At 45.3% G+C, this 22,228-nt stretch overlaps 2 protein-coding genes and 6 non-coding genes across 13 annotated transcripts in view; 3 read left to right on the top strand and 5 right to left on the bottom strand.

The window, feature by feature from the left end:
• The window catches only part of LOC119959009, a 478,444-nt gene that overhangs the window by 70,229 nt on the left and 385,987 nt on the right, over positions 1-22,228 (top strand). The window lies entirely within an intron of this gene.
• trnak-cuu lies at positions 6,209-6,281 on the bottom strand. Its single transcript has one exon. It is a non-coding gene; the product is annotated as a tRNA-Lys (tRNA).
• trnar-ucg lies at positions 10,155-10,243 on the bottom strand. Its single transcript is given in 2 exon segments — positions 10,155-10,190; positions 10,207-10,243. It is a non-coding gene; the product is annotated as a tRNA-Arg (tRNA).
• trnak-cuu lies at positions 11,300-11,372 on the top strand. Its single transcript has one exon. It is a non-coding gene; the product is annotated as a tRNA-Lys (tRNA).
• On the top strand, positions 11,884-11,955 carry trnam-cau. Its single transcript has one exon. It is a non-coding gene; the product is annotated as a tRNA-Met (tRNA).
• trnaw-cca lies at positions 13,867-13,938 on the bottom strand. The gene has a single exon. It is a non-coding gene; the product is annotated as a tRNA-Trp (tRNA).
• On the bottom strand, positions 14,358-14,429 carry trnag-ucc. The gene has a single exon. It is a non-coding gene; the product is annotated as a tRNA-Gly (tRNA).
• LOC119959016 (late histone H2B.L4-like) lies at positions 20,471-21,909 on the bottom strand. The gene has a single exon (XM_038787564.1). The coding sequence runs from the start codon at positions 21,745-21,747 to the stop codon at positions 21,361-21,363; it is 387 nt and encodes a 128-aa protein (XP_038643492.1). The 5' UTR covers positions 21,748-21,909; the 3' UTR covers positions 20,471-21,360.

Genomic DNA, 22,228 nt, shown 5'->3' with positions numbered 1-22,228 from the left:
CATGATCACGTGTCTGGATTCCAGCAGTTTTTCCCGGACTGCGGTCAGAGCACAAGCCAGGAGCAGCTGATCAATTATTAGCTCAGTCGGGAGAGCGTGGGACTCTTAATTTCCCGGTTGTAAATTCGAGCCCCCCATTGGGTGCTTCCATATTATTATCTGAAAATATTGACGCTGAATGAACTGTCTTCATAACAGAAACACAAGTTTATGTCGCTGGACTGGGAATCCAGAAGTCTGGACGAATCTTTCGTGACAAGATTCAATAAATCTGGAATTGAAATTTCGTCTCATTAATGGTGCAGAAATGTTCATCTTGAGACGGATCATATTTCCACAACTGTGAACACATTGCACAACAGGGAGTGATTTGATACAACCACAGTGAAGATGTGTCACCGGCAGAGTCACGGTTCCACGACAGAGAGAACAGTTACACAGCAGAGAGCTCAGTTACACAGCAGGGAGCACAGTTACACAGCAGGGAGCTAAGTTACACAGCAGGGAGCTCAGTTACACAGCAGAGAGCTCAGTTACACAGCAGGGAGCTCGGTTACACAGCAGAGCTCAGTTACACAGCAGAAAGCTCAGTTACGCAGCAGGGAGCTCAGTTACACATCATGGAATACATTTATAAACAGGGCCTCTCTGTGTGCAGCAGAAAACACATTTTCCTAAATAACCAGTTTTTCCACCTCAGTATCTTGCTGGTTTGCACTGCATCTTTTCTGTGTGTCATTGTATCATAGAGCATACAGTGCAGAAGGAGGCCATCCGGCCCATCGAGATTACACCGACCCACCCAAGCCCTCACTTCCACCCCATCCCCGCAACCCAACCACCTTTCCTAACCTTTTGGACACGAAGGGACAATTTATCATGGCCAATACACCTAACCTGCACATCTTTCGACTGTGGGAGGAAAACGGAGCACCCGGATATAACCCACGCAGACACGGGGAGAATAAATAGGTGTGTATGTTCGGATAGTTTCTTCCTGCTTTTCTCTGTGCATTTCTCTGTCTGCTACAGACGTGCTGATGTTACGTATTAACGTCACTTTTCCCAAACAGTAATTGTTATTGATAGGTACAGAAAGATTTCAACACTGACATTCAGCACCACTGTCTGATAGAGACTGAATCCCACCCTCAGATTCAGTACCAGACATTGACTCATAATGAAGGAATCAGCTCTCACAAACTGTTCCAGAGACTGAGGTGCAGAGTGTTCCCTCCACTCGGGAACACTACCTGTGATTTACAGATACAAAGCAAATCTCAGTCAGGTGAGTAGCAGAGTTTGATGGGTACGACATGTATTCCACAATCACCTTCTCTGCGCTACATAACCAGCTGCAGTCGGCAGTCGGTGTCTGTGGTCCAGATGTTCTTTAAACAAGAGTTTCACACAAGAACCGCAACACATTTACACAATATCAGGGTATAAGAGGTTTGAGCAGAAGTAGGGCATTCAGCCCATCGAATATGCTCCGTATTTCAATGAGATCATGGCTGATCACATATGATATGACGTGTTATGATCTCATACGGTGGCACGTTGTCACAGTGGCTACCTCACAGCGCCAGCCATCCGGCTTCAATTCCAGCCTTTGGTCACTGACTGTGTGGAGTTTGCACTGTCTCTCCGTGTCTGTGTGGGTTTCCTCCAGGTGCTGATATTTCCTCGCACAGTCCAAATGTGTGCGGGGTATGTGGAGCGGCCTTGCTAAATTCACCCTGCTGTCAATCATTTGGTCAGTCTGAGTGAAGTCACATCCTGAAGATGTCATACATTGATCCAGTTCTGAAGTAAATTAAGTCGCTTTAGTCCCTGATGACCATCGGCTGTGGGTGAGATCTGACTGGTGGTGATTTAACTTGAGGATCACCATACCTCAGGCGAGGAGCAATAATAGCAATAATAATAATTGCTTATTGTCACAAGTAGGTTTCAATGAATTTACTGTGAAAAACCACGAGTTGCCACATTCCGGCGCCTGTTTGGGGAGGCTGGAACGGGAATTGTGAGAAGGCGGGGTTTTCATGATTCAGTTATATTATAACCATGTGATCTGAATCTAATTAATCTGGTTTTCTCTTTGTTAATATTGTCTCACAGTGAGGCAAACCTCACTGATTGGATAGACGAGTGATTGTTCTTCAGTCTTGTCATGGACGGACCCGCTGAATATGGAGGCATATCCTGTGTGGCAGGATTTAACTCCAACCCAATCTATAAGATTGCGGATTATACCACTGTGGTAGGTCATTTCGCAACTAATGACGAAGCAGATACAGAAGGTAGATAACTCACTTGGTTGCATAGTGTACCTAAAACAGCCTTTCCCTAAATGTCGGAAAGATCAAGGAACTGATCATCAAGCGTTGCACAACACGCACACCCGTCGACAGCAAAGGCTCCGAAGTGGAGGTGGTCGATCGCATTACAATTTTGGGGGTCACCATCACCAACAGTCTGTCCTGGTCCACTCACGTTGATGCAACAGTCAAGAAAGCCCAACATCGTCTCTTCCTCCTACGGAAGGAGAAGACATTAGTCATGTCTGCATCGACTCTCACAAACTTCCACAGATGTGCCATAGAGAGCATCCTATCCGGCTGCCTCACAACTTGGTAGGGCAACTGCTTGGCCCAAAGTCGCAAGAAACTGCAGTGCGGTGAAGTCAGCCCAAAGCATCACACAAGCTTGCAGCCGCACTGTTTTTCTGCCGACAACTCCCGCTGCCGCAGGACAGCAGACAGAATTATCAGAGCCCCTCCCACCCAGGTTTTGACTTTTTACAGACTATTGCATCAAGCAGAAGGTACAGAAGTCTGAAGACCCGCACATCCAGACATAGGAACAGCTTCTTCCCCACAACTACGAGACTCCTCAACAACTCTCCCTCGGACTGATCTGTTCCCTGTAAGAACACTATTCGCGACGCCCTATGCTGCTCTTGCTCATGGATTTGCTTTGTTTGGCCACTTGTTCCGCACTGTAACCAATCACTGTTTGTCGATGTACCAGTTGTCAATGCACTCTGTCGATTATTATTTTTTTGCCTGCTATGTATGTAATGTGTATGTTCCCTTGGTAGCAGAAAAATACTTTTCACTGCACTTCAGTACATGTGACAATAAATCAAATCAAAGTGGTTCCTGTCTCACTGCCCGATCAATTCATCTCAAACAGAACAAGACTGAATTTTGAACTCTCGCTTTTCCAACACAACTCGATGCAAGCTGGCCTGACAACTTGGACTGGATTGTCACGTCAGTTATTGCAGACCCATCTTGGAAAAATGAGTCCCACTTCCGAGCAAACAGCGGATGAAAAATCGACGAAGATGGGATTCGAACGCACGCGTACAGAGCACAATGGATTAGCAGTCCATCGCCTTAAACACTCGGCATCTCAACCCACGAGTGCATGCGTCAAAAAGTCTTAATTCATTTTGCATCCATGAATTGATGGAAAATATCCGCCTCTTTCTCTTCAGCCCGGTGTTCAATGTTGGAAATGCAGTTTTCGTCAGTAAAATGTATTCCCATCACATTCAGGGACATTTGTGAATGGACTGATGTGAAACACTTCAATATTATGTTCAAGATATTTCCACACAGTGTGAAAAGCCCCCGATGAAAGGCTGGAATCAGCCATCATTTGACAGCAAAATCAAACCCTCCCGGCTTCACAGAGGAATCCATCGATCATTGGAACACACACTTCACAATAAACATTGTCTGATCATTGAGTTACGGGTATCTTGTCCTGCCTGGCTTCATTCCCCAGGAAACGGAGATTATATTCTTTCGGCGAGTCTTGAAAGTATACTTGGAGCAGATTAAAGATAAATTATTGTGTCAGGATCAGACTATTCCTGGTTGAAAGGTATGGTTTTCAGCAAGTGCATTAATATTCAGCGGGGCCGTCCGTGACAAGACTGAAGAACGATCACTCGTCCATCCAATCGGTGAGGTTTGCCTCACCGTGAGACAATATTAACAGAGAGAAAACCAGGTAAATGAGATTCTGATCACACTGTTATAATAGAACTGAATCATGAAAACCCCGCCTTCACACTTTTGCCCCTCGCCTGAGGTATGGTGATTCTCAGGTTAAATCACCACCAGTCAGATCTCACCCTCAAAGGGAAAGCAGCCGCTGGTCATCAGGGACTAAAGCGACTTAATTTACTTTAGAACTGGATAAACGTATGTTATATCCGGGATGTGACTTCCCTCAGACTGATCGAATGATTGACAGAAGGGAAATTAACGACCATTGAGGACTTACTGGTACCTGAGGCTTGGTTGGAATGTTGGTTTTAAAGGTTCATCATAAAATCTAGAGATAAAAAGCCAGGAAAATGGACATGAGGATTATCATTAAATCATTGAAATGCAAAAGCAGGCAATTCGGCCCATCGACTCTACACCGACACTCTGAAAGAGTCCCTATGACCCCACCACATCCCTGCAACGCCACCCAACTTTCTGAGCACTAAGGGGCAATTTAGCATTGAACACGTAGACACGTAGAACCCGCACACATTTGGACTGTGCGAGAAAATCGCAGCACCCGGAGGAACCCGGAGGAAACACAGACACGGAGAGAAAGTGAAAACTCCACACAGTCAGTGACGAAAGGCTGGAATTGAACCTGGATGGCTGGCGCTGTGAGGTAGCCACTGTGACAACGTGTCACCAAACGACATCACAACACGTCATATCATATCAGATCAACCATGATCTCATTGAAATAGTCGATGGGCTGAATGACCTACTCCTGCTCCTACGTCTTATACCCTGATCTTGTGTAAATGTGTTCCCGTTCTTGTGTAAAACCCTTGTTAAACCAACAGACACCGAGTGCCCACTGCATCTGGTTATGTGGCGCAGAGAAGGTGATTGTGGAATACATGTCGAACCCATCAAACTCTGACACTCAACTGACAGAGATTTGCTCTGTATCTGTAAATCACAGGTAGTGTTCCCGAGTGGAGGGAACACTCTGCACCTCAGTGTCTGGAACAGTTTGTGAGAGCTGATACCTTCATTATGAGTCAATGGCTGGTACTGTAAGTGAGGGTGGGATTCAGTCTCTATCAGACAGTGGTGCTGAATGTCACTGTGGAAATCTTTACGTATCTATCAATCACAATTACTGTTTGGGAAAAGTGGGATTAATACATAGCATCAGCACGGCTATAACAGAGAAAGACACACAGAAAAGCAGGAAGAGACTATCAGGACACACACAGAAAAGGTGCCGAGATGGAGAAACTAGTTATTTAGGAAATGTGTTTTCTGCGGCACACAGAAAGGCCCTGTTTGTAAATGTTTATCCTGCTGTGTAACTGTGCTCTCTGCTGTGTAACTGTTCTCTCTGCTGTGTAACTGAGCTCTCTGCTGTGTAACTGAGCTTTCTGCTGTGTAACTGAGCTCCCTGCTGTGCAACTGAGCTCTCTGCTGCGTAACTGAGCTCTCTGCTGTGTAACTGAGCTCTCTGCTGTGTAACTGAGCTCTCTGCTGTGTAACTTCTATCTGCTGTGTAACTGAGCTCTCTGCTGTGTAACTGCTCTCTGCTGTGTAACCGTGCTGTCTGCTGTGTAACCGTGCTCTCTGTTGTGTAACTAAGCTCTCTGCTGGAACCGTGCTCTCTGCTGTGTAACTGAGCTCTCTGCTGTGTAACTGAGCTCTCTGCTGTGTAACTGTGCTCTCTGCTGTGTAACCGTGCTCTCTGTTGTGTAACTAAGCTCTCTGCTGGAACCGTGCTCTCTGCTGTGTAACTGTGCTCTCTGCTGTGTAACTGTGCTCTCTGCTGTGTAACTGTTCTCTCTGCTGTGTAACCCTGCTCTCTGCTGTGTAACTGTGGTCTCTGCTGTGTAACTGTGGTCTCTGCTGTGTAACTGTGGTCTCTGCTGTGTAACTGTGGTCTCTGCCGGAACCGTGACTCTGCCGGTGACAGATCTGCTCTCTGGTTGTGTCAAATCATTCCCTGTGGAATGTGTTCCCAGTTGTCTTCTGAAGCAGAACCTTTCTGCGCCATTACTGAGACGAAATTTCAATTCCAGATTTATTAAACCTTGTCACCAAGGGTTAGTTCAGACCTCTGGATTCCCAGTCCAGCGACATAACCTTGCATTCTTGGAATGAAACAATTCATTCAGCATCAATCTTTTCAGATAATAATATGGAAGCACCCAACGTGGGGCTCGAACCCACGACCCTGGGATTAAGAGTCCCAAGCTCTACCGACTGAGCTAGCCGGGCTGGGGAGGGGGAGAGGGGGAGGGGGAGGGGGGGGGGGGGGGTCACAATGTCTATTAAATCTCTTGAGCAGAGCAGCTGCGGTACTCATTGCGAGGGTCAGTGATGACTCGTTGGGCCGAATGTTCTTCCGCGCTGGAGATTCTACGATTCTATGATACAAGGAGGTTGATGCGCTGGAATACTTCTGCCATACTGCCCACTCCTGACACCATGTATCAATGCTTGTCTCTGGATGACTGGCAACCAATGAGTTGGAATAAAAAATAACTGATTAAAAATTGAGCAGCTCCTCCTGGCTTGTGCTGTGACCGCGATCCGGGGAGAACTGCTGGAGTCCAGACACCTGATCATTTTAATTGTGTCATCACGTGACCATTCGGCCTGCACAGGTCTCTCTCTGTGCTCTAATTACTCGATTCATCATTTTAATTTTCTTCCAGACTGGGAAGTGTTGTGCTGCTGAATTTCAAAAGAAAAATGAATTTCTAATATATTTCCAATGTAACTGATGTTGTTCCCAAACTATTTAATCAGTGGAATTGTGCGTGTAGAGAACTGAGATCTTCGAGTATCTCAAGGCTTCTCTCCAAATACAATGGTCATTTTCCACGAAGATTCAACCCCTCCTCACATAAACCCCGGGGCTCCGTTGATCGCTTGAATGCAACAACTTCCTGGAGTGGTTCCAGGCTGGTTTTAGAATCGCCCGCCTCGCAGCCTTCAAGATGCTCTTCGCCAATCATAGAAACATAAACAATAGGAGAAAGAAGAGGCCATTCTGCTCTTCGAGCCTTCTCTGCCATTCATTGTGATCATGGCTGATCATCCAACTCAATAGGCTGATCCGTCCTTCCCCCGCCTCCCCTCCCGTATTGCTGATTGCATTCACCCCACGTGCTTTGTCAAACTGTTTATTGAAAATATAGTGGTTTTGCCTTAACAAATTCCTGTGGGAGCAAATTCCAACCTGACCAAACTGCGTAGGCATTTATACTCTTCTCCATCAAACACGGTCTACCCCATATCCTCAGATTCTGACCCCTGGTTCTGAACATCCCATCATCAGGAACATTTTTCCTGCATCTCCTCTACCCAGTCCTTTTGGAATTCGGTTGCTTTCTGTGAGAACCCCTTCATTCTTCTGAATGCCAGCGAATACGCTCGCAACCGCTCAATCTCTCTACATACGTCAGACCTTTAATCCCAGGAATCAGTCTGCTGTACCTTCTCTGCGCTCCCTCTACAGAAACAACACCCTTTCTCAGAAAAGGAGACCAAATGTACACACGATATTCCAGACGTGGTCTCACAAAGCCCTGTATAATTGGCCCAAGACATTCCTGCTCCTGCACTGAAATCCTATCGTGATCAAGGCCAACATACTGTTGGCTTCCTTCAATGCCTGCTCCACCTGCAAGCTTACCCTCAGCCACAGGTGTACGAGGACACTCAGGTCTCGTTGCACATTCCCCTCTCCTATTCGTGGACATTCAGATGATAATCTCGCTTCCAGATTTTGCTCCCTCACATTTTTATAAATTATACATTTATCGGTCATTGATTTTCCCACTCACCAAACTCATGCGGAGGTTGAACAATTCATCCTGTCAGTTGGCCTTTCATAATAGTTGGATTCCAGCTTCCGTGACGATCAGTGTGGAGTTGCACGTTGTTCCCGTGTCTACGTGGGATTTTTTCTGGGTCCTCCTGTTTCCTCCCACAGTCTAACGATGTATAGGTTAGGTGGCTTCGTCATGAGCAAGTGCGGGGTTACGGGGAGAAGCGGAGGAGCGGGCCCAGGGCGAGTGCGCTTTCGGAAGTTCGGTGCAGACTCAAGTGGCCCAATGCCCTGCAGGGATTCTCTGGATAACAAATTAGAATCGTAATAACTCCGATATTGACCGGAATTTGAAGGCGTCTGAGTGATGTCCATCATGATGCGATCAAATGTTTGTATCTTTCATTCTTTCCGCGGTGTTTTGTTTACAATGTGTAGAAACATGTTGGACATGGTGTTGAAGTGTTTCCCATTAGTCCATTCACAACAATCCTTCAGCTGATATGATGGAAATGTAATTTGCTGACAGAAACGATATTTCCAAATTTCACATCTGGCTGCACATCAGGACCAATGTATAAGGACAACCTTCTTCCGTTAGTTATTGCGGATGTTAAAAGTCCATGAGGTGGTTTGGTGAAGTCAGGTTACATGGCGAGTTGGCCGAGAGGTGATGGGTGATGCGCTACTAATCCATTGTGCTTTGCATCTGCGGGTCTGAATCCATCCCCGTTGTTGATCCATTTCCTGCGTCTCTGCGTTGGGCCACTTATTGAGGGTCACCTGATGATTGGTGTAGTGTATCCGGAACTAGGATGGAGTTTAGATTCCGAGTTCAACTGGCCTGAGGAGTGAATTGTCTTGCACAAATATCTATACTGATATTACTAATCCTCTGTCTGATAATTGATTTAAATCACGACACCAGCTTTAGGTATGAGTTTGGCACCATGAAAAATGCGGCTTCAGAAGCTCCAAAACAGCCGCCAGCTTCATCTGGGGCACTGCTGGCAGATTTGTCTTTCCAGAAACGGCCGCTCAGCCGTGAAAACAAATCCATCAGATGATCTAATTACACTGTTAGACGTGTCATGTGAGAGTACCTTTAAGAAGCGAATGTTTAAGCAATGTACCTTTAAGAAATGGAGCAGCTTATATTACTGAGCTGATGTCAGAGGGTGGGGGAGCTGAATGGTGGGATTTATTCCCTGTCCGAAAGATTATTTCGGGCCTCTGGATTCCCAATCCAGTGACATAATCTTTCATCCCTCTGAACAAAAAACTATTGATTCAGCTGATTATTAAACATCTTAGGGCAGTGGGCCGATGAATGGCAGATGGAGTTTAATTTGGATAAATGGGTGGTGATGCATTTTGGTCGATCAAATCAGGGATTGACCTACTCAGTTAATGGGAGGGAGTTGGGGAGAATTACAGAACAAACAGATCTAGGGGTACAGGTTCACAGCTCCTTGAAGGTGGTGTCGCAGGTGGGAGGGTGGCAAAGAAGGCATTCAGCATGCTCGGTTTTAAGGTCACAATATTGAATACAAGAGTTTGGACGTCTTGTTCAAGTGGTACAAGACATTGGTAAGACCACACATGAAATATTGTGTTCAGTTCTGGTCAGCCTATTTTCGTAAGGATATTGTTAAACTAGAAAGATTGCGGAAGTGATTTACAAGGATGCAACCAGGACTTGATGGTCTGAGTGAAAAGTGGAGGCTGGATAGGCTGGGACTTTTTTTCCTGGAGCGTAGGAGGTTTCGGGTCATGTCATAGAGGTCTATGAAATAATGAGGAGCATAAATAAGGTAATGAGGAACATCTGGAACGGGCTGCCAGAGGCAGTGGGAGGGGCGGGTATCATTTTGTCTTTTACAAATCAGTGAGAATGTTACATGGTAAAGGTGGGTATAGATGGATATGGGGCAAATGCGGGAAAGTGGGACTAGCTTAGTGATAGAAACTGGGCGGCATTAACAAGCTGGGCCGAAGGGCTGTTTCCATGCTGCAAACATCTATGACCCTTTGACTCTGTCTGTCTTCCTAACGATATTAGAATTTCCTCCGCAGAATTTTATTGAACGGATTGATACATAATATTTTATTCTGCACTTTATCCAAGTCAAACAGATGCTGTGGATTCATCAGGGGCTAAACAAAATACTAGGATGAAAGCGACTTGAATGAACAATGTTACAAGAAATTATATTCCAATAAAAGCCCTGCAATGTTTGGATGGAAAGGTGAAACTTTGAGCTGAAGAGGAAAACCTCGGCTGTCAGCAAGTTCCACCGGATTTATGTGTAAAACGACCGCGGCAGGACTCGAACCTGCAATCATCTGATATCATATTCCAATTCACCGAAGTCAGACGCCTTATCCATTAGGCCACGCGGCCTGCAAGCGTATAAGCTGCAAGCCAATATTTATCCCAATTGAATAAATACTGTGATTATATCTGTTTCCATAGAAACCAGTGCAATGCAGAAGGTGGCCATTCGGCCCACCGAGTCTGTGCTGACCCTCCAATCCTGCACCCAACTCATGAGAGGGAGAGCGGATATCAGGGGTTGGAATTGGAGGGCAGAGTTGCTCCATCGGATCCAATATTCCAGTGGAGGGCAGGTGCGTGAGCCTTCCGAGGGTCAGTACATGTTTGTTGTGCCGAATGGTCTTCTTTTGCACTGTATGGATTTTATGGTTCGGTAACAGTAGCGGGCTGAGTTGGTGAAGCCCTTGTGCCATACTGCCCACTCCTGACACCATGGAGAAATTCTGATCTCTCAAAGACTGGCGACCAAGGACTTGTAACAAAAAATAATGTATTTCCTGTTTGAGCAGCTGCTCCAGGCTTGTGCTCTGAGCGCGATCCGGGGAGAACAGCTGATCATTGTGGATGCGTCATCACGTAACCACGTGACCATTCGGCCTACACAGGTCTCCTTCTGTGCTGTCAGTTTCTCTGATTGAATTGCTTTAATTTGGATCTAGACTGGGAAGTTCGGAGATGTTCCATGTGAAGCAAAAATGAACTTCGAGGATATTCCCAATAGAACAGATTTTCTTCCGCAAACAATTGAATCAGTGGAATTGTGCGTTTGGGGAGCCGGGAATTTCGAGTCTCTCAAGGCTTCTCACCAAATCCAATGGTCATTTTTAAGGCTCCTCACATAAACACCGGGGCACCGTTCATCGCAGGAATGCAATAACTTCCTGGAGTGATTCCAGGCTGGTTTTATAATGTTTTATATCGACCACATTATTAATGAATGACCGACTGAACATAGCTGCGATGATCGAGTGGTTATGGACTTTCCCCAGCAGGTTCGAGCCCTGCTCCCAGCGACTGTGACCGAAGAATGAATCGGAATTTTAGTAAACGGTTTGATACAAATTTCGCTGCTTAGCAAATTCTAACTCCTCAGGAAGAGGGTTAATAGTATTTTTGGCACCAGCCCGGCTAGCTCAGTCGGTAGAGCATGGGACTCTTAATCCCCGGGTCGTGGGTTCGAGCCCCACGTTGGGCGCTTCCATATTGTTATCTGTGAATGTTCAGGTGAACGGACTGGAAATCCAGAGGCCTGAACTAATCTTTCCTGTCAAGATATGGTAAATCTGGAACTTCGTCTCAGTAATGGCGGAGAAAGGTTCAGACGGATAATATTTCCACAACCGGGAACACATTTCCACAACAGACCACATTTACAGACCACAGTTGCACAGCAGGAAATTCATTTAAGTGCCTATCTTTGTTCAACAGAGAATACCTTTTTCCGAAATAACCAGTTTGTCCATCTCAGAATCTTGTTGGTTTGCTCGTCACCTTTTGTGTGTGTCATTGTGTGTGTGCCCTGATAGTCTCTTCCTGCTTCTCTGTGTTTCTTTCTCTGTCTGTTACAGCCGGGGTGATGTTTCCTGTTATTCCCCAGCAAAGGTGAGCTTCATAACACGTGGGTTTTCGTTTAAAAAAGAAATGGAGCAGGTGAATAGTTATCTGGCTGCCGCAGAGCAGTAATTGCGAACAGAGTGGATATAAGGAGCAGAGTGGCGCAGCGGAAGCGTGCTGGGCCCATAACCCAGAGGTCGATGGATCGAAACCATCCTCTGCTATTTATATTCTTACTCACACCAAAAGTAAACATGTCGCTATCACCCTGAAGCACATCCGCCTTTTCTTTTCAGTAAATTAGTTATCAAAGTTTTGCTTCCAGTGTGATCCAGACATTTGTCCCAGGAATGAAGCAGACAGCATTTCAACATTGTGAAGCTCAAAGTAGCAAAATAGGGAATCTCTTCAATTGCCTCTCTGAGGGAAACAGACAACATCTGCTGTGGTGTGTGGGTATTATTGATGCCAATATCACATCTCCACTGACTGGAATGGGTTATGTTTTATTAACACAGTCATGTCATTTGGTAAAGATAGAAACAAGAGTTTTTCAGTGTTTTCAAATTATTTAAAAGCCAGAAGGGGAAATGTTTATGTAATAACTTCCAGGAATACCCCACAGAGGGGTAATAAGGATAGAAAACCGTATCCAATAATAAACCACAATAGAAACCGAGATCACAGTTTCCCCTCTCGGACGGATGTGAACAATCCAACCAGACTATTTACAACAAGGGAAGATTCCTGCCTCCAGCCACCTCACTTTCTCCTGGCTTTCTTCCTCAGTTCGAAACCCACGGAATCAGGCAAACGCTTCCGATCAAATTATTATTGCGATGGCCGGGAATCGAACCCGCATCAACTGCTTGGAAGGCAGAGATGCTCACAAGTATTCCCTCATCACTTACTGTCAAATGTTACGTCCTTTTGATGCTTTGCATGAGTTTGATAAATTGTTTCGTAAAAAACTTCTTTCTATGTTTATGTTATTTCACTCCAATTAAAAATGATCCTGAATGAAAGTGTCCGTGTCGTACGGCTCCCGTTCAGCCAGGAGATGGCACCAGTCCACAATAAATGTATTTATTTCTGATGTTCTGTGTGTCATTACATAGGACTCTTGCTCTGGCCTGAGACCTCACCTTGTCCTTGTGTCCTGATGCTGCCGTTTACACCCTGTTTAAGTAATTATAGAATCCTTCCAGTGCAGAAGGAGACCATTCGGCCCATCCAGTCTGCACTGACCCTCGGAAAGCGCACCCTAACTCGGCGCAATCCCCTCCGATCCGTTTAGATACATCAGGTCGCAGTCTCCTCTGGAGGCGAGGGTTCGAATCCCACTCCTGACATTGACATTGATTCTCAGCTGTGATAAAATGTGAGAGGTCCCGGGTTCAAAAATCCGGAGGAGCCCGGATGGTATCATTGACTGAAATCGGGAGGAAGGTGGCGCTCCAGTGAAGGTATTGCAGCGAATATTTCAGTGCAGAACACGTGAAGAAATGAAAGAGATATTTTAAGACCGTTTCTCCATGGTGTGGAACTGATATAACCAAATAAAAAACCGCACCCAGTGCTTGTGCACCCAGGTAACTGGCTGAATGGAATGGTTGTATGTAAGCCCGATAAACCTTTGATTTATTTGCTGAACAAGAATTTCCCCATCTCCCCCTTAAAAATAATCAATGTCCCGTTTCTGCCGCCTTCTGAGGCAGAGTTCCAAAGACGCACAACTCTCTGACAGTGAGAAATTTCCTCATCTCCGTCCGAAAATGGCAACATCCTTGTTTTTAACTGACCAGTAGTTCTGGTCTCACCCATTGGCAGCAAGGCGGGAATCGAACCGTGAAGCAACTGTGCTAACCACTGTGCTACATGCTGCCCAAACAGTTGGTTCAATATTCTCAGATAATAATATGGAAACGCCCAACGTGCGGCTCGAACCCTCGACCCTGGGATGTGGAGTCCCATGCTCTACCGACTGAACTGGCCGAATCCCCTGATATTTAATGAAACTGCTGAAAAATATAAACTGAGCGGGTAAATCTGATATAGCCGGAAAACATTACCAGTATTACGGTTTTGAACGGAGTCAGAACAACACCACAGAGAGAGAAATTCGTGGAACTCCGTGAGCCTGACGTGATTTGAACACGCAACCTTCTGATCTGGAGTCAGACGCGCTATCGTTACGCCACAAGCCCAACTGCTGAGCAGTAAGTGTTTCTCCTCATAGATTCATGTTGTATTTACACCCAACTGTGCGAAAGAAACGCAAAGTCGTTAGATTGAGGGGTATTAAAAGGCCATGCAGTAAAGGTGATGCACAATAATCCATTGTGCTCTGTACATGTGGCTTCAAATCACATCCTCGTCTGTAACGTGTCTGTTGTGTCTTTCGTCCACATCATGAGGCTGGTGAAAAAGCTGTGACTTTTAGCTGTTGTTTGACGGCTTGTGGGTGAATAGTGGAACACTGTCCATATTGAAACCACGTTAAAAATGATGAGAAAGTTACTTATTTCACTCCCCTCCCTAATTGGGCAGAAATTCCGAGTGAGAAACTGTTTCTCTTCCTCGGTTTGAAACTAATGAAGGGGCGGAAAAGTTTCTAATTTGTTATTGCGATGGCCGGGAATCGAACCCGGGTCAACTGCTTGGAAGGCAGCTATGCTCACCACTATACCACCATCGCTCACTGATTTCGGGTTGTATCCTTTTGGTTCTTTAGATTAGTTTTATAAACTGTTTCGTTACAAATACTTACATTGTTTCCGTTATTTCACTCCAATTTAAAACGCTTCTGAATGAAAGTGTCCGTGTCGCATCGCTCCCGTTCCGCCAGCAGATGGCACCAGTCCACAATAAATGTATTTATCTAATTATTTCTCATGTTCTATGTGTCATTACACAGGACACTTAGTCGGGTCTGCGACCTTAACTTGTCCTTGTGCCCTGATGCTGCCATTTTCACCCTGTTTAAGCAATCATAGAATGCCTCGAGTGCAGAAGGAGGCCATTCGGCCCATCGAGTCGATACCGACCCTCGGAAAGAGCACCCGATTTCGGCCCAATCGCACCTAACCTTTCGAATACTTCAGGACAGCCGAGTGCAGGTCGCAGTTTCCTCTGGACGTCAGGGTACGAATCCCACTCCTGACATTGACTTTTCCTCCGCGGGGCACCATCCAAACCTGGAACCCTCCCTAACAGCACTGTGTGTGTACATACACCAGATGGACTTGCAGCGGTTCCAGAATCACCCCACCGCCCATTCTCACGGACAAATAATGATAGAATGTAAATGTTTGGCCGAATCAGTGACAGCCACAGCCAGAGAGATCTGCAATAACCCTGAGGGCAGGAAAGACGTCTCATTGTCCTTTGGCCCAAAACAAAATACTGCGGATGCTGCAAATCTGAAACAAAGACAGAAAATGCTGGAAATATTCAGCTGATCCGGCAGCTTCTGTGGAGAGAGAAACAGGTCTTTGCAATTAAAGGTCAGGATGTGAAATGTTAACTATTTCTCTTTTCACAGATACTACAGGTCAGTAAAGTATTTCCAGCATTCCGTTGTGATTAGCTGAACATCCTCACACTCTGCAGCTTAGACCGTTGAAGTGTCTGTTCCCTAAAGAAAAATATGGATTAAAATCCCAGCCGAGCCTTATTCCGTTTGACCATCTGTGCGATTGACAACTTCCATAACAGAGGGAAATGTGTTGGATTTCTAGTCGAAAAGTATGCCTTTTGCAGGTTTCAATTGAGTAGAATATCTACAGAGATTGTAACGCAAGGACTAATTTCAGCTGCCATCATCCAGTTGTTAAATCTTTCCACTAGAAATCCATTGGATTTTCCCCTTTGACTTAAGTCCTGCTCTCAGAGGATCTGTTCAGTATTTTCAATAAGTTTTATTTTGTATCCTCTATGTCCAGATAATTGTGACGCTGAAATTGCTCAACCTTCTCTCCATTGTTGTCTACTCTGCAGGTACTGAATGCACTGTTTATTGGAGACATGCTCACAGGCCTGAAACACTTTCAGGTTTGAGGCCTCTTTTGGTCCATCAACAGCAACCGGATGTCTGCGGAGAAACTCGTAATGTCAAGCCCCTCTTCCCAGGATGGACGTAATCAGAGACAAGATGTCGTTTGAAGAGAGAATCAAAGGTCTGAAGATTTGGTCGAACATTCCTAGAGTTTTGTGAAGAGAACAAGGTGGGAGAGAAATGTGACAATAGCAGGATAGGAGTTTGGGATATTATCCAGTCTGTGCTGGGGGGCTGCGGGAAGGAAGTTGTCTTGTCTGCCCACCCAAGCTGAATGTTAGGATTGAGGCGGTGATCAGATTCCGAGAGGTGGTGAAATCCTTTCACTGAGTTTCAAGCTTACAGTGAGGTTGAGTGTCTTGAGTTGCAGGAAGATGTAGACGAGATGGTCAAATGGGCAGAAAAGTGGCTGATGGAATTTAACGCTGAAAATGAGATGTGATCCATTTGTTAGGGCATTTTCGCAGTAACTTCATTCCAGTGCTAATATAAGCCTATTTGTGGCAATAAAGGCTATTATATTATTATAGGATTAATGTGAATGGCCTGACACTGGGAAGTCCTGAGGAACAAAGGGACCTTGGAGTGTTTGTCCATAGATCTCTGAAGGCTGAAGGGCAGGTTAATAGGCTGCTGGAAAAGGCATCTGAGATATTTGTCTTTATCAATCGGGGCATGGATTACAAAAGCTGACAGGTCATGTTGGAGTTGTATAGAATGTTGGTGAGGCCACAGCTGGAGTACCGTGTGCAATTCTGGTCAACGCGTCATATGAAATATGTTACTGCACTGAATGGGGTGCGGAGGTGAATCAGCAGGATGTTGCTTGCTTGCTTTTAAGATATGAAGAGAGGTTCGTTTTTCTTCACTCTCAGGAACAGAGATGACTGAGGGGTGATCTGATCGAGGTGCACAAGATTATGATAGGTATAGACAGGGCGGATATGGATCACCTGTTTCCCTAACTAGAAGGGTCTGTCACGAGGGGACATTGCATTATTCTGTGATTCTGTTCCAGATCAGATCTTGGAGGTATTGCTGCCGTATTCACAGGAGGCGGTGGTCCAATCCTTAGAGCAAAAATTTCAATTGAGGACGGGGTTCTCAATAAGAACAAACCGGAGGTGTGGGATGTTCGAATCTGCTGAGCACTGATTCACTTTTCTTCATTGTTGTGTCTCAGAATAAATACGTGGATTGTAGCTGTCTATTAAAAACAAAAATAGAATTCTGACGTTTCTGGCCAGTAAGTTCACAATGTCCACCATACATCACTCATCATCCTCAGCTGCATCACATCTGGTCCACATTTCCTCAGCAGAGAGCACAGTTTGACAGCAGAGAACACAGTCCCACAGCAGAGAGCACATTTCCACAGGAGAGATCGCAGTTTCCCAGCGGAGTGCCCAGTTCACAGCAGAGATCATATTCCACAGCAGAGAGCAGTTACACAGTAGAGATCTCGGTTCCACGGTAGAAATCACAGTTCAGCGGGAGAGAATATACTTAAATATCGGAAAGCAGTTTAATTAACATCAGGGAAGACCTTTCAATAACAGAGCGATGATGCAGTAAACACAGTTACACAAGAGGAAAGAGGGTAGATTTTAGGAGGGAACACTTTATATATATGATCAGTCAGTCGATTCTCCTTTGCGTGTGTGTTATCCTGTGTAAGGTGACAGTGTCCTGCTGCTGTGTGTGCGTTGGTGAGCTGAACAGTGGAATTGTGCAGCCAGGGTGCGCTATCGAACATATGTGCTTCTGATGAACAATACTGCGGAAGTCAAGTATTGTATCGCTATAATACAGAACAACAGCCTGGAGCAGAGTGGCGCAGCGGAAGCGTGCTGGGCCCATAACCCAGAGGTCGATGCATCGAAACCATTCTCTGCTAGTTATTTTTTTACTTTCCGGTACAGTAGAAAGAAACATTCAGCTGCTGGCCACAAGTCTGTCTGATCTGACATTGCTTGACTGGACACGGTTTTTTTTTTACTCGGCTACCCCCTTCCAGCAAACACTTAATATGTGCAATCAATGTCTGAAATGGCATTTACTCACACAGGGACACACGCTGTAAATATTGCAAACACCCACAATCTCAGGCTTTCCGTGATTGCACAATGTTCAGCACCATTCACAACTCCTCTGTTAATGAAACAGTCCATGTCCAAACGCAGCAATCCGGGACAATATCCAGGTTTGGGCTGAAATGTTCCAGGAAAAGACCATTCCCGATCCTGCCTCCCCGAACAGGCGCCAGAATGTGGCGACTAGGGGCTTTTCACAGTAACATCTTTTGAAGCCTACTTGCGACAATAAGCGATTTTCATATTTTCATATTTCATAATAAGTGAGAATCTAACCACCACCCCTTGACATTCACCGGAATTACCATCACTGAAACCCTACTCCCAACATCTTACTGATTGCCATTGGCCAGGAACTGAATTGTTCATATAAATACTGTAGCTGCAAGGCAGGTCAAAGACTCGGACCCCTGTGGCGAGTCACTCACTCCCTGGCTCCCCAAACCCTGTCGACACGGCATAAATCAGGAATGTAATGGATTCATTTCTATTTCCTTTAAGGCATCCTGCTTGATCGGCATCCTATCCATAAACACTCACTCGCTCCACCACTGATGCAGATTGGCAGCGTGTATACCAGCTACAGGATTCACTGCAGGAAGTCACCAAGGCTCCTTTGGCAACACCTTCCAAACCCACATCCACCACAATCTAGAGAGCGACAAGGGCGGCCGACACAGAGCGACACCACGACCTGGAGGCTCTCCTCCAGTCAGTCACCATCCTGTTTTGGAAATATATCGCTGTCACTTCACTGTAGCTGGATAAATTATTTATCTGATGCAATGTAAGTGTCTCTGTGTATATCTGTGTGTCTGCACATATGTGTTTCTATATATGTATGTGTATTTGAGAATATGTGTGAATGTTTATGTGCCTGTGTGTATATACCTGTGTGTGCGGGTGTGGACAACTGTATGTGTATAATGTGTGTGCGAACACGTGTATATATTTACCTGTGTGTGTGTATGTTTGAGTGTACGTGTGTGTGTAACTCTGTGTGTATAATGTGTGAGGGCCTGTATACTGTGTGTGTATCTGAGTGTATACGTGTGTATATCTGTGTGTGTGTATACCTGTGTGTGTGCGAGCAGTCTTCCATCAGTCTTCCAATCTTTCCATTTCGGGCTGGTTTAGCACACTGGGCTAAATCGCTGGCCTTTAGAGTAGACAAAGGTAGGCCAGCAGCACGGTTCCCGTACCAGCCTCCCCAAACAGGCGCCGGAATGTGGCGACTAGGTGCTTTTCACAGTAATTTAATTGAAGCCGACTCGTGACAATAAGCGATTTTCATTTCATTTGTATGTCATTATTGTTTCCACTCTGAGAGTCTTTTAACCATTTCTAGTGTGAGGATGGATCTTACTCTCAACAACTGTTTGAGGATTATCCTGTACTTGTCAGGCTCTGTGGCTCAATGTGAGGATGCGATTCAGGATGTGACCTTTCAATCTCAGGGACAGTTTATAAGTTTGCATTCATTCCACGTAAATTTCCAGCACAGAAAGAGACCATTGCTGTGGGAGGTTTTAAGCAAACAATGTGTGATAGTTTTGGACCGGCATTTAATATCAAACACAATTGTGAAAGATAATGTAACCTACAATCTGATACTGGATTGTTCTGGAAGTTTAACTCAAGATGCTCACATTGATTTGATCTGTGACACTCAGACTGATTCTGAGTCAGAATTCTGACATGAATGTAAAATGGACCACAGTCTGGAATTGCGGCAGTGTCTTCCATCTGGAACTGAGTGAGTGAGGATTTTGCAATAGTTTGCAAGTTACAGCTCAGTTCTTAGTCATCGAAATTATATTGTATCATTTATTTTCATAAATTAGGTGAGTTTTAAATGAGAATCAGAGTTTGTATCTTTGTCACATTCAGCATATCTCAATCTGAGAATGGAGCTGATATTTGGATTTGCATCTAATGTATTTGTGAGGACACACTCTGGGGATTAGTACAGCCATCCCTGATGTGAATGATGTGACTCGTATTTAACTCGAATCTCAGAGTACATTATTAAGGTTAATTGTGTAATTCTTAACTGGAAACCAGTTTTCTCTGATATTGATTATTTCACTAAGCCTGCTCCATTGTGGAACTGATACAGTGATGATGAGAGAGGGTGAGAATTTGCACTGGGATTTATGGGGCCTCCTGTCAGTGGTACTGAGTTAGGGTGACATGGACACAGCGTCTGTCTCTCCTGCTGTTTGATTGATGGGTTGAAAATGTGTCTCTGGAACTATTTCTGCTGCCTGAGACTGTGGAACTGATGACCTGTCTGTGTCTCTGTGCTCTGTCAGTGACAATGTCCGGACTGTGTGTGAGGAGCTGGCGACACTCTTCCCTGTAACTTGTGTGGAGCAGACGTCACATTTATTCATGTTCAGAATATTTTGGTATTTGTCTGTGGAAACAAATTATATTTGAAAACTTAAGTGCAGTCAACAATTAACCAATCACAGGCCAGGGAGAAGAATCTGGAGGTTTTGATTGGCTGACATTTTCAAATTCGAAACTCCCGCCAATTTCGGTTCAAGAAAATCCCAAATAACGGAACGGCTCAATGTTCAGGAAACTATTTGAATCTCACACTTTGTGATCTGTTTATTGGATTTCCCTCCCAGAATCCTGGCTCTATTTTAGGAACAGTTTGAATTTGTCAGTCTCTTATCTGTAACCGGCGGTAATAAGACCCCGTTCAGCAATTTAAAACGGAGCAAATCTCAGCTCACTGCAAAAGCAGAAACATAGAGATTACCAACCAACTCCTTCACACAGGCTACACAGGGACAGAGAGAAAGGGCTGATTTCTGAGCCTCTCTCCTGAAAGCGGCCGGGAATGTTACACTGGGAAGTGTGGAGAGAATCCCCGACTCTATCCCGCCGGTGGAACAGGCAGCTTTGTGTCCGGAGAATAGGGAGGGCCGGGGAGAGGCAGATCTTAAAGCGCTGCAATGGACACAGGTCCTGTGTGTGCTCAAATCTCGCTGATTCCGTCCCCTGGGAAAACTGCGGAATAAACACATCAGCCCGAAAATAACCTCTTCATTCCCGCCTTTACTCTGTTCCGGGAGCGGGAACCAGGTCACCCGAGAGAAACAAAATAATAATTTCCTTATGAATTCAACTCACCAATTGTTAAACTCTGAATATATTTATAATTAAATTTAAATAATTCCCTCCTGAAATTGTGTTTCTCCTCATTGTCCGTCACAAATACCAGACTGGGTTTAAAATCCGCTCTCAATTCAGTTTGAGTGTCTCTTCTGTGTGAAACTGTCTGTGACGGGCGGGTATGAAGCCACATTCACAACATTCTGGAACGGGACAAATCTCTATCCTCCACAAAGAGATTTCTCATGAAGTCAATGCGGGAAAAGATGGTGCAGCTTTTTCACAGAGATTGTGGGTGGCTCTTAAAAGAGCCGTTGTGTTTGGGGTGGTTTTCAGTCCATTGTGCAGTTTTACTTGGAGCTGGTGTACTTGGTGACCGCCTTTGTCCCTTCCGACACGGCGTGCTTGGCCAGTTCCCCGGGCAGCAGCAGGCGCACGGCGGTCTGGATCTCCCGGGAGCTGATGGTGCTGCGCTTGTTGTAATGGGCCAGGCGGGAAGCCTCACCCGCGATACGCTCGAAAATATCGCTGACGAACGAGTTCATGATGCTCATGGCCTTGGAGGAGATGCCGGTGTCGGGGTGAACCTGCTTCATCACTTTGTAGATGTAGATGGAGTAACTCTCCTTCCTCGACCTTCGCCGCTTCTTGCCGCCCTTTACTGCCGGTTTCTTAATGACTTTCTTGGCTCCCTTCTTGGCAGCTGCTTTCGATGTTGGTTTCTTCTCGTCAGCCATCTTCAGTTTCACCCAGAAATAAAGCAAACCCCTTCCGAGCGCTGCTTAAATAGACAGAGCCTCACATCTATGCTAATGAGGAATGGGGAAAGGAATGATTGTGATTGGACATTGTGAAAATGAGGACAGCCAGTTATGTTCTGAAAATTTTTGTTGGATAGTAAACAGGACCAATCAGATTTAAGATTTTCCACCAATCAGAAACCTCCTTACGACAAGCAGGAAATACATTTCAGAAAGATTATCTCCAGTCCCAATTTGTCGGTGTGCAAAGATTCACCGGAAAATGTCACCTGGACGTCGGTGAGAGGGATCCTTCACACCAGAGGGACTGTGCGGGAGTGTGGGATTCCTTCAGGAACAGGGAGTGTCTTGTAATATTTGTGCGTGTGGGATTGACTCACTCTGATACAGTGTGTGAGTGTGGATTTACTCACTCTCTGATACAGTGTGTGAGTGTGGGATTTACTCACTCTCTGAT

This window comes from Scyliorhinus canicula, chromosome 31 (genome assembly GCF_902713615.1).
Source record: "Scyliorhinus canicula chromosome 31, sScyCan1.1, whole genome shotgun sequence".
NCBI lineage: Eukaryota > Metazoa > Chordata > Chondrichthyes > Carcharhiniformes > Scyliorhinidae > Scyliorhinus > Scyliorhinus canicula.
The sequence above is the reverse complement of the archived record's forward strand: the minus strand, read 5'-3'. Positions and strand labels throughout refer to the sequence as shown.